Here is a 13,018-nt window from a genome sequence, read left to right as displayed (position 1 = left end):
ATCCTACATTTCCCCAGCTGCTGCTACACAAATTGTAAACATAATCTTAGTGTACTTCACAATTTCATATGATTCTCAGGAAAGGCTAGAAAGTGTGGAATTTAGAATACTAAACTGTACACTTCCTTTTTTCATCAATAAAAGATGTGGAGTTTGGGTGATGATTTAGCTCATAATCATGCAAGCAGTATACATATTATAATTGCTATAATTGTCTTATTCCTGTATGATATTTATATTAGAAGTCATTCTCTAATTTAAAAAAGAAAAAAAACCACACGTTTTGGTGTAACACATTTTCCTTTTGCAACATTTCACTTTTTTCTTTATTCCATTTATGGGCATATTGGACAAAACTTGTTAGCAAAATCTAATGATGTATTAGTATGTATTTCAGTCAGCATAGGATTTCCTAGGGAATGTTTAAAATGGAATAATCAAGCCAGGTTGGTAAAGGGAAGAGATGAGTTTCCCCCAGAACAGGTCTACACCATGAGCGATAATGCTGGACCAAGAAAGAGGGTGTGAATGCCTGACAATGGTGGGAAAAAGCTGCCTCCATCCCTCCTGACAGCAGCATAAATGTAGATCAATGGAAGATGATCCTGAAAGTGCTGCTCCCTAGGGCAATGTTGTTTCCTTTGCCAAGAACAGCAGAGTTGAGCTGATGCTTCAGCACATAATCTCCATCCTCCCTTATCCTCACTCCTTTCCCCAGCATAATACCTGCCATTACAGACACTCAAGTGGGGATCTGGGGGCTAAAAGGAGAGCTGCTGGACTTACCCAGTTAGCATAAAACAGCTAGCAGGACTCTACAATATGTGAGTGATCATGTATGTGAGCATGGCACATTAGAGGGGTCTGGCAGAAAGGGCAGATCACTGATGTTTCCAATTAAATGATTTCTTGGGTCTGTCAAATGTGGAGTCCCTGCGGCAATCAGGCACCTCCTAGATGCAAATATTCCATCTCGTTGTTCCCGCTGCTATAAAGAATAAAGTACATAATCTTGAAAACCAAATCCATGTCAATGCTAACCATATGAATACAAAACCACATGAAATGGAAACCTGGAGAGCCTCTTTAGTATGCATGTTCTCTCAGGGCAGTAAAAAGATGTAGATAAAAATCATTTGCCTTTACGTATGATATGGTTTTCATTGGTTTTGTAATGATTTAAGTGACTTGGCCCTCATACCCACATGCGGAAGACTTTACAATTGCAGGTTTTCTTTGGGTATGAAATGTAATGCATTCCTTTCCTTATTTTACAGGGACATCAAACCTGACAACATACTACTGGATGAGCATGGTAAGTGAATATTGACTGCTTTCTCTCAGATATCTCTAATTCCTGAGATCTCAGTGACATGCTCATGACATGCTTTCTAAATCATCCTCAGATGTTGGATTTCTACCTAAATCTGGACTGTCTCTGCAAAGTCCATCTGTCCACCTTGTGGATTTTGTAATTTCCCCTACTTTTGGGAAAAAAAAAAAGCAAGCTGATCTGACACCTGCAAGACCTGAAGGAGAAGGAATTTAATATGAATTGAGATTACCAGGGACACCTAATAAAAAGAAGTCAATATTTTATTAATGGGATTACTGTGAATCACCATAATCCCTTTTTAGGGACCTACCAGTAGAACAGTACCAAGCACTTGTTTTCTCTTTTAGAACTTCTGAAGGGTTAAGAAATTTCATATAGCAAATTATTTATCATGTAGGTATCTAAAATTACTTTCCTAAATTTAGATATGGAATTTGGAAATTTGTCTCCAAGTCTGCAAAATTTTTATGGCTCTACATGTAGTTCTGGCTTAAATAACCTAAAACTTTCAGTACGTAACTGAACTTTCAGTAGTAATTCCATGATCTCAAACTAGAAAGGTGTGGCATAAAAAAAAAAGCAGCTAACTTCTCTAAACTTAAATTTTACACATATACTCTCTCTATGAAGTGTTTTGCTAAAACCTCATGCATCTTTTTGCAACTATTCACGGGAAGAACATGAGAAAGGTAAAAGAAGGCATTAACCTTGTATCAAAACAGAAATACGTACGGGAGGAAGACTAAATGGAAAAAGGAGATGTGTGTTTGCTGCTGTGGGAAAGCCTTGTTGTGCTTTGTTCACCTCAGAAATTGATTAAAAGCAGTTAATCTTTGAGAAAATATAAAGTTGAAATTATGCCAACATTACCATTATCTTTCAAAATCCGTTGCAGAGCTGCTGGGTATACAAGTTAATGTTGATTGAAGAGGTAACATTGCGAACAGCTGGAGTTTGTCCCTGGGAATATGGAAGCCGACAAAGATAACCAATGTTGGAGTTTTAAACCATCTAAACGTCAGGAATTTATTCTTTCAGACCCATAAGTGTTAATGTTCCGTAGACACTAATACCAGCAAACAAGCATGAAACAGAAATCTCTTGTCTTTGAGCCCTGGGTGAATTAATGATATCAAAGGCAACATGAAATGACTATGAGTGTGTTAAATCTCTGATTGACAGCCTTTGAAATACAGTTGCCCTTATGTCTCCTTGCCCCTCATCAAGGTCGATTACTGCACAAAATCAGCCTCTTGCAAGAGCTTTCCTATGGGGGCTCAAGTATTGCAGAGAAGAAGCTACACCAGGGTGAGCGATATGCTGCAAAATGAAGTTTTTTTGGTGATTATAATCTGTTCAGCAACAAAATTATCTGTAGACAGCTTGGAAATTTTGGGATGAACAGCCGTTTTCTGAACAGCAGCAGAATACTGCTCCCTCATAGCACACCTGCAGACAAGTGGTGAAACAACCGTGCTTCTCCGGACTTGCAGATAGATCTTGGTCAGCAGAATTAACTAACTCATGGATCCTTGGTTCACAGACCTGTTATGTGGTTGGGAAATGTAATTCTCTCAGTGGATAAGGCTCCACACACTTCATCTCCCTAAATGAGCTGACATCAATAGGATGGGTGTCTGTACCATGCTCGTCTCCACAGGCTTCCTTTACAGATCACTGAAAGACATAGACGTGTTAAATCATCTGATCTATTTTGGATGTCTGCACTATACACCAGTACCTATTCGGTGACTAATACCTAGGAAGTTTTGAGTAATCCACTTTATAGATGTATGTTTAGCTAGATGAATGTTATCCTTGAAGTCCATAAAAGCTTTGATCAAGCTGTAACATCGTAACATCATTTTTAGGGAATCATCAGATTTCACTTAATGGAAAAATGTGCCGAATATATGCACCATAAATATACAAGGCTGTAGAAGAAGCATAACAAATTCACCTAATATGAGTCTAACCAGGTGCACAGGAAGGAACTTTATTTTGGCCTGTGGCCTCTAAGATGGCACAGCAGTTTCCTATACGCTTGACTTTACCCCTAGAAGCTTCTTACAGTTCATTAAACAAACTGTGCTTACACAAAGTATTATGGAATTGCATATGCACAACATTTAGGACTGAGAGTTTGTCTCAGTGAGTTAGATTCCTTTGACCTTACTGAAGAAACCTATTTTGGCTGAAGTCAAATTGAAGTGTTATGCCCTTCACATTGCCTTACATCTTTAAGCAGTTGAACTGCCTGACTTTCATAACATATACCAAGATTGTAGATTATAGATATTTCTGCTCATTAAAACTAGTTTCACTACAATTATCTATATGACTTAGGGAACATACCTCAGGAATACAGAAGTAGTGAAAACGGGAGATTTTTCTTATCTCATAAAAATGATCAATCTAATTTACAAAGAAAAGAAAAAATGAAAATGTATACAACAGATTCAAAATCATTCTGGCAGAGGAAGCCTGAATTTTCCTGTATACTTTGCAGCAAAGCCACATCTCAACACTGCTGAGCACAGATTCTGATGCATCAGTGGAAATAAATGTTTGATGATTACAAGAAGCGTAATGCTACATGAAAATGGGGTAACCAGCTGCTTAAAATAGTGTTCAGCCCCTACCAGAAGATGATTGTCTGGTCTCACGGAGACATTCTCCATCCCATAGGGGAGTCTCATTTGAGGAGAGGAAGTAGGGATGTTTTCATGTTTCACACTCTGAAGCAGAATCAGACCCTTCTAAGGAAATGAATGCTGTCCATAAGTCTCTCTTGTTAAATTTCCCTCCCAGCTTTCCCAGAAAGATCTTCCTTTTACAAGTAACACTAATCTCTAAATTTAATAGTAGTGCTCTGTTCTGCTAACATGCATCAGAAACAGAATTATTCTAGTGATAGCTGAAGGGACTACTTGGTGGTTCAGGAGAGCTATTATAATTGTATTGTACAGAGATAAGCATTATAGAATACTCTTAATAGCAGTGTTCTCTTTCCTGTACTATTCTTTGCATTTTAATGGTTTAGAACAATATAACTGAAATAATAGTGTTTAGAACTGAAAGTTGGCAAGTCTGGTCCATGTTGTATTTTTTTCTGAAATATCAAAGAAATCAAACGTGTATTTAAATCTTTCCATGATCTATTAGCTATGACATCTAAGGAGATATGGAATGCCTAAAATTTACATTAGTACATTGCATTTTTTCAGAGATGATAACAGTATTTCTACAGCTATTTGGTAGCACCATTGATATTAACATTTCTGGTCATTCTGCAAAAATTATGAGGTCCTACTTTGGCATCCAGGTTTTGCATTGTGCAGAGTGACACCATTATTACACTCTGTTTACAGGAAATTTGAAAGGATTTGATTTCCTCTCAGCAACTTTTTCAGGACATCATTTCATAAGACCCAGCAATGTCCCTGCTTGGTTTACTGAGGAAGAACTCCTTGCTGGGTCAGAGCCAAGACCTCAGCCAGTATTCTGTCACAGCCAGTAGCAAGAGGAGATACTATTCATGGAGATACCCTTTGCCACTTCTAGTCATCGAATGTTTCAGTACTCCTTCTCACCCACAATTTTTGTCTTAGGATATTAGGGTATCTCTGTATATTCCCATTAGAATCTGGATGAACCTTTGTCAATGAGTTTGTCTACTGCCTCTTTGAAGCTGCTGCTGACACTGGCCTCTACAACCTCCTGGAGCAACAAGTTTTAGAAGTTCACCATCCCTCAGGAAAGAAAAGTGTTTTCTTTCATCTGATTTGAAACATTCTCCTTTCAAAAAAAAACACCCCTCTACTTCAAGAATTGCAGGATTTGGTAAATAGCTTACAATCGCAATCTTCATTCAGAAGACTCAAAAACTCTTCAGTGCTCTCCTGTCTCAGCTGAAGACCCTCAGACTTTTTAATTTCTCTTTACAAGGCACTGCTCCACGCCCCTTGTTCCTCTCTGTTCCCATATCTAGTATTATGGATACGCAGGCTTTCCGTTTCAGAGCAGAAGAGAAACCATACTGGGTCAAAGACCCATCTAGTTGAGTTTCTTATCTCCAGGAGTTGTCAAAAGGTGAATGACAGTGCAGGATATAAAATGAGGCAGGTTTTTGTGGTACTTTCCTCAGGTACTCACCCAATCTCCAGCCTCAGGCATTTCCTGAGCTGGGTATGGTTTCCACACATTTAATAGCTTTCAATGGTCTTTTCCATGGACTTTTCTGGTGCTTTCTTGAGTGGAGGGAACTTCTATCATTCCTTAACATCTTGTGGCAAAGTGTTCCTTAGCTTGAACACAGATTAGGTGAAGACTCACTCTGTACTTGCTTGTTTTGAAGGTGCTATCTGCTAATTCCATTGAACACCTACTACTTGCCACCTACAGTTGGAACTGCTTCCTCGTGGTTCTCCATATTGAAATCACAGACCAAATATTTCCCTCTTAACCTTAACAGGACTAATACTTTATTAGGTTTTGGGGTTTCTTTAGACTGGATTTTTGCATCCGTTAATGATAATTTTACTCAGTAATCATTTCTTTTATGAGAGAGCAAGGCAGATGCAAGCTGGCATTTGTATGTGCCTCTTTATGTATGATTCCATTGTTTTATGATCATCAAGGTTTGCCTTAAAACTCCATTTCCTTGATTACATGTGGATCTTAGCTCTCACTTGAAAACTAACAGCAAAATTGAAAAAATGCAGCCAATGAGAAATCCTGCTTTTAAAACCAAAAATAGGATTAAACCCCCCCCCTATAAATTCAATATTTAGAACCCTGATGTTAACTTCTGAACAACAGAAGTAGCAACGTTATTACTCTGTAGTGATGTCTGGGAGACACAAAATCTCTCCTAAAGATATACCTTGTGTGACTGCATTAGGACTGGTCCTCATCATACCCACAAACAATTTTCAAGGGGTGTGCCTCATTTAACCTTCTGGTGTTGGTTAACACGATGAGTGTTCTGAGCATAATTCATTCAGCTGAAACTATCTGCATTAGGGCTGGTCCTCATCATACCCACAAACAATTTTCAAGGGGTGTGCCTCATTTAACCTTCTGGTGTTGATTAACACGATGAGTTGTTCTGAGCATAATTCATTCAGCTGAAGCTATCTGCACTTTGAACATATATTTGAAACTTTTACATGCCTACATGGCCATTAAACAGCCTACCCTTTTGAAATGCACAGCCTCGCTGAACCAGTCTGTAGCTGTACAATAAGGTTTCTACCAATATCCCCGATGATAAGTGGCAGACTGCCAAGTCATGCCAGATTCACATGGGTAAGAGCTTATGCTCTTGTACATAGTACAGATGAACCCAGAGAGATGATTTTTAAATTGTTCATAGGGTTTGCCCTTCTGAGGGCAAATCAGATCTGAATTTTCTCCAAAATGTTACTGTGTTGAGATTTCCTGTCAGCTCTGACGCATGCTGAGATGGTGGCATTAACTTCAGTCTGGTATTTCTTCTCTCTGCCCTCACATTCACCCCTTTGGTTTCAGACTCTGAGAAATGCAATGAGCTTTGAAGTCATGTACATTTGCCTCTGCTAAATGTTAGTCAGCCAGCCTCAGCCACCTTTCAGGTCTTGTTCTAATTGTGCTTATGATTTGTTCTCATTTAGCAAAAATTAAATAATAGTCCAAACAAAGATCATTTGCTGTTTAATTCAGATACAGGCATTTCAGGCCATTGGAAGAGTGAGGCATGAAAGCCACAGCACTTCTGAAGTGCATGCATAAATCTTCTCAAAGTCATATACTGTGCTGTAGATACTAATTTACAAATTTTCCCTCTTAAAGCCTTAAAGCTGACTAGAGGAATGCAATTTTCAAAACAATTTTCACTGAGATTCTTCCTACTTACAATATACATGTTGGCGTATGTTAAATTTGTGCAGTCTGGGACAATCTGAAAAAGCCACTCTGCAGAGAGCCAGAGGAATGTGGTCATTTGCCTTTTCTTTCCTTCTCTCCACCATCTTCTCATTATCATAGGGTGTCATGCAGTCGTGGGGATTAAGCAATGAGCTCTTTCCCCATGGTACTGAATTTAGCTGGGTACTGCTGAATTTCTTGTGCACTGCTCTGCTTCACAGCTCTTAAAAACTAAACCCAAGTGGCACTGACATACTGCTTAATTCAATATTATACCTCGTACCTGAGAAGGGAGCCAGGGTACAGGCTTGGTTTTGAGATTTAATTGTTCACAATAATATCCAGAAAAGGAGATCAAGTACAAGTTGTGAAGCTCAGATGGGGAAAAGTCCCCATGAATTGAAATTTTGGAAACAGTACAAAGTAGCCAGTATCCCAGCATGTTTACTGCAGCAATAGCTATCCTTCTCTTTCTTCTATGCAACAGCTGCAGTAAAAAGATATATTAGAGGCTGATTAGAAAGATTCCTGCAGAGAATTGGGGTCTAACTGTCTCTTGAAATATTCACACCATGAATGAAAAACCTTAAAAAAACCCAAAGCAAGTCACTAGGCTTAAAAGATTGGAAACCATTCAGCGGTGCGTGCAGGCAGGCAGAGCTCTGCCTTGACATCCCTCCATGCCTCCGCTACCGATGGGCACTGGGGGTTCATTCCCCAAGCCCCCCGCTCAGACTCCATCCCAGACACAGCCTCTCTCCGTGCCCCCGGCTCCCACCGAGCGCTGCGTGCAGTCCCTGCAGTGCCTATGGGAGCCGTGCTTTCCCTCCATAGCCCTCTAAGCGACAGGCAAAGAGCGCCTGCAGGCAGCCCATGGGTCTTGGGGTGGCCATGTGATGGGGTAAAGCAAAGGTGGAGTTTTTCCAGTGGTACCAACACGGCTCTGCCGTGCCCTGCTATGCCTACAGGAGCAGCCCGTTGCTGCTGTATCGGCAGTGGGATGCGGAGCAGCTGTGCAGAACCTATCTTCCCAAACCATTCCTTACCTTGCAGAAAGGCATATTTAACAAAAACCATCAACCAGTGTTTGCAAGACTTCACGTGTGCTATTTGGGTTTTGTTAAATGAGAAGAAATCTAATAAAAGGGAGAGAAAACAATGCACCGCAGGAGAGGCAATTTTCTTTGCAAATCAACTGTTTGGATCAGTCTGAATGGATATTATGCGATAGGTGTTTTGCAACAGGCTATCATGCTGGCACTCTAATAGGGAGCATCACTTACAATGCTGTCATTTAAATGACAGAACTTTATCTGTCAAAAAAAGAGAAAATATTAGCCTGCCGAGATCCTTGCAGCTTGTCATTCTATGGCGCACAAGGATTTGCTTGAAACTACTGCAATGAGGTGGCTGTATGTGGTTCAATTATCTTTTTCAAGAAGCCTTCTGCCATGGCAGTTTATTATTGCAGAAATAAACTGCAAACATGCTACGCTCCAGCCAGCAGGAAGGAGGAATACCACCTTGTAATCTGACCGCAGGCTGGGCTGTGAACACTAATTCTTGTTCTGGTAGCCTAACACCTCCTGGCCCTTATAAAGTGATCGCTTTCACCTGCTTACAGCTTTTGTCTGCTGTGTGCAAACATCTTCCTGGGCTGGGTGTCTTAGGAAAGTGTCACTAAAATGTAAGCCGTTTTTTGAGAAGACTGCAGAAAGCATGCAAACCATATCATTGAAAAATTGTACCGTCTCCCATTTGAAGAAATAGCTTTAATTTTGGCAGTGGGATATGCCTTCTTCCTTTTTCCCTTCAAAAACAGCTCAGCTCTGGCTAAATTAGGGGACTTCAATAATTTCTGTTCACATATGCGTGGCTGCAGACTTGTTAGAGGTTGGCAGATGCATTTCCTGGGGACTTTGAGTGGGATGTAGGTTAGACTGTCAGAGCAGCATAATCTTTTGTTGAGACTGCTGTTCCTCAGTTGAGCACTGCGGGAACATTCATCATCAGTCATTTGTTACACTCTTTTCATCTTTGGCAGCAAACATGATAACAACCTCCCTCACTTAATAACTGCATCATGCCCAAAGCATGCCCCATTCTGTGGACTGAATGAGGTTGAGATCTTGAGCAAAAAAAAATCACAAGAACTTGTCATTCAAGAGTCTAGTTCAACATATGATGTATTAATCCTGATCTGAGTGCAGGGCTAAGCTGGGTAAGGGAGCACCTTTCCCTGCACTCTGTCCTCCCCAATGGCATTGCCAGATCTAATCATAGACAACAGAATGTCTGCATCACTCCACAGTATAAAACGAATCCTTAAGTGGAAGATGCAAAACCTAGCAGCAGACTTATCAAATTAAAAGTCTGCAAATACATTTTCAGGCTGGATTTGCATTCATTTTACCTGCCTACAGCAAGCCAGGATTAACAAATATTGCTTCTCTGCGGTGGAGTAATTTAACCTATCCTTGTTGTAAAGGACCCCAGAAAAAAAGTAATGACAGCAGGTTTGGGCCATCCAGCCTCATTAGTTCAGTCTAAATCAGCTGTCTGGCTGGTCAGGCAGCAAGTCCACGGGCTGACTTGTGTCACTTCTCTTTCGTCTTGCAACTTGCTGTCAAATGAGTGATCCTTTGGGACCTGCTGCTGTTACATACACACTCTTCTGCTACCGTGGATCTAATTTTATAGTTATTGTACGATAAAAATATCATTTTTCTTCTCGTCTCCCTTTCTGCCCTGAGGAGACTTAGAAATAGCCAGACTGATGGTAACCTGAAGCGGATGTGATAACAGACAGGCATCATGAGTACCAGCGAGTGCGAGGCATGGCTCTAGTTGGAGATAAGGAGATACCTAGATTTCACACAGCTTCACAAAATTCAGCACTGTTCTTGTGTACTGCTGCCCTAGAAGATGGTTCCTGTCCCTAATATTCACAGCAGGAGGGGGTTTGCGGTGACCAGCTGGAAAGGTTCAGCACGCAAACAGATAGTGGTCACAACCATACAGGAAAAGCGTTCCATAATTTTGCCACCAATATGATTTTTCTAGCTATGAGCAACATTTAATAGTAAGTTTCCATGAATTGTTATTAATATTTCCAATTTAATTTCTTTCAATTATCACTTAAATGTTAAACAAAGGAAGGAATATTTGTATGATGTGCTATCTTAACTTCTGTTTTTACTTTGTGTAATTGCAGGACATGTTCATATCACTGACTTTAACATAGCAACTATAGTGAAAGGCTCAGAAAAAGCTTCTTCTATGGCTGGCACAAAACCCTATATGGGTAAGTTTTCAAGACCATTTTAAAAATGTAAGAAAGCACACACATTAATGATGACTAATGGCGTATTGAAAGGATTTTATGTTGTAGAAGCATACAATAAATGTGATCAACTTATTTTTTTTGACTGTATATATGTGTTAGCAATTGAAAACACTGGAGATGGAGGGATTGGGCGGGAGCTTGGTCTCCACACTGCTGTTAGTCAGGTTCTCTTCGGTTTTGTGAAGCAAATTCAGGAGAGTTTCAACTGTGTTACTTCCTGCAACCCCCCACATCTGGAGACAAGAATATATGATTATATTTGCACCACTGTGGCTATGATCTAGCAGAGAACATATGTCAATATGTCAATAACACAAATGTCAATTTAAAAATATCTAGGCACATCCTTAATTGCTTTGCTATGCTGGGTTCCTCAAAAATGTGTCCTACGTAACTAACCCCTCGAGTGCTTTCCCTATGGATTTTAGGGGCATTTTATATGTTTTAATCATGTAATTTAAATGCATAGATAGATTGAAGGCTGGCAGAGTAAAATTCAGTTCACCTGTCCTCATGTGTCTAAATGTTAAGCATCGTGGCTAAGCTAGTAATTCAAACTTCCCCTGGACCTGAAGGGCAGAAGGCATCTCTTGGAGGTCATTTGTCCCACCAAAGTCAGGCAAGCTTCCACAGCTATGAATAGGTATGATTTGTCCTATTTTTGGCTTCCTACACATCTGCTGGTTTAATGCTGTCTGTATATGCATTTGTCATTGCCCGTGGAGATAACTAGCTTAAGACTAAACTTATTCAGGTTCTGGAAACCAGACTAAGAGATATGTGTCTCTCCAAGAGATTTTCTCTAACTGACATGCTCAGCACACACCTAACACCCATGCACTGGTAAAATACTGGTAAATGACCACGTTCTGAAAATGTCATTCAGGGAACCAAAGGCCACTGTGTTACCACAATTCCACATATGAGCATAGGAGTAAAAGCACGTGGCCAAGAAAGGAATTAACACTTATGTTTGTCGCAGCACAAAAAGCACTGCACCAATCTGCAGGCGAAGCAGGCAGATACCTGCAGCATGCCTTTGTACCAGCTGTGAGACTGTGTCAGAGCAGTTGCAGGCACCGGAGCAGAGTCGTGTTTTCAGATACGATGCTGTTTGGGCATGAATCTGCTCGTATTCTCACAGAAAATTCTCAGGGAGTTACCAGGGGCTGGAGTCTATCCCCCTAAGCAGCTTGGGCATAGCTGTCCTATTTGGGCGGTTAATAGGATACAATAACGTGTGTAGCCACACTTGCCACTTGGGCTTGTGACCAGTGCACTGACCTGACGCTGGCTAGCTTACTCTTAGAAATGTACTCAGACCAAGAAATATTTAAGTTATGCAGAGGAATGAGGTTTCAGATGAAAATTTTCTCAGCATTTTGTATTGGTTAACTCTAGCCAAGTGTCTAGTTCAGTGTCACTACTTAGTTGAGATGGCCAACACTGCACAGGCATCGGAGAACAAGTCTGGGTACTGAGTTTCCCCTCAGGGCCGGTACCTGAGTGTTTGATGTTGCACCACAGGTTCTCTATTCAATGTGGTGAAAAGAGAGGGGAAGGGACGCTGCAATCTCCCTTACACCAAGAGCTTTAGGTTAAAAAGAACCCGATTGAGCATTTTCGCCAGTATGTATTGGTTCTATTTATGAAAAAAAACCCCAAAACAACAAAACTAAGGAAAAAAGCATTTTTTCTCTACAAGTAATTTGACCTCCCCCAACACATACAAATAGCTGTACAACCGACATGTGGAACTAATTACATTCACAGAGGTGCCCTTACATACGTGATGACTGAAATGTTAAAAGATTCCAACATTTTTATATGGTAGTTTTGCTTTTCTGTGAAAGGTTTATGACTCAGAGCTCACACATTCTGCTTAAATAGCTGCCTACAATCTTCCAGTAGCCATTGTCAGTAGATGTGCAAATTCTTATTACACAGATTATTCAAAAGTACCCTTGAAAAGTAGCCATTTTGCAGGAGCTCAAACAAATTCAGAATAGATGTTTTCTGTATTTAAGTGTGATGATGACAGCAGACATAACAATAAAGTCTTTTCCAAGATTTAATTTGGTAGTCAATTAGACGACTGTTTTGATAGCCTTACATTTTTAATCTTGAAGCAGTTGCATAGTTTTAAATTAGAAAGCATAATTATTATGAAAGCAGAAAGAAGCTGAGTACTTGCTCAGGGGTCAGTTAGCATTTTAGCATCTGCCTGTCATAGTCACACATAGAATGTGTGTTATGAAGAGATCATCTTGCGGCCAATGATCAGAAACAGATTAGTTAAAACAGTTGTACAAAAATGTATGTGAGTATTCTTCAAATATTTTTTTGAGAGTTAACAGGAAACTTAGTGTCCTTTGGAGACCCTTTCAGCCCATCTGCACACATAGGTGGATCACCACCTTCTTAGTTCA

The 13,018-nt window shown here is 40.1% G+C and overlaps 1 protein-coding gene across 1 annotated transcript in view; it reads left to right on the top strand.

Annotated features, from left to right (window-relative positions):
* The first annotated feature begins 1,242 nt into the window (after positions 1-1,242).
* Positions 1,243-13,018, top strand: part of LOC104614308 (serine/threonine-protein kinase 32B-like) — a 35,353-nt gene continuing 23,577 nt past the window's right edge. The window contains exons 1-2 of the mRNA XM_010287591.1: positions 1,243-1,315; positions 10,458-10,547. Of these exons, the coding sequence (XP_010285893.1) occupies positions 1,243-1,315; positions 10,458-10,547 (163 nt within the window). The remainder of the gene's footprint in view (positions 1,316-10,457; positions 10,548-13,018) is intronic.

This window comes from Phaethon lepturus, unplaced genomic scaffold (assembly GCF_000687285.1).
Source record: "Phaethon lepturus isolate BGI_N335 unplaced genomic scaffold, ASM68728v1 scaffold10900, whole genome shotgun sequence".
Classification (NCBI taxonomy): domain Eukaryota; kingdom Metazoa; phylum Chordata; class Aves; order Phaethontiformes; family Phaethontidae; genus Phaethon; species Phaethon lepturus.
This window is presented reverse-complemented; position numbering and strand designations above follow the sequence as displayed.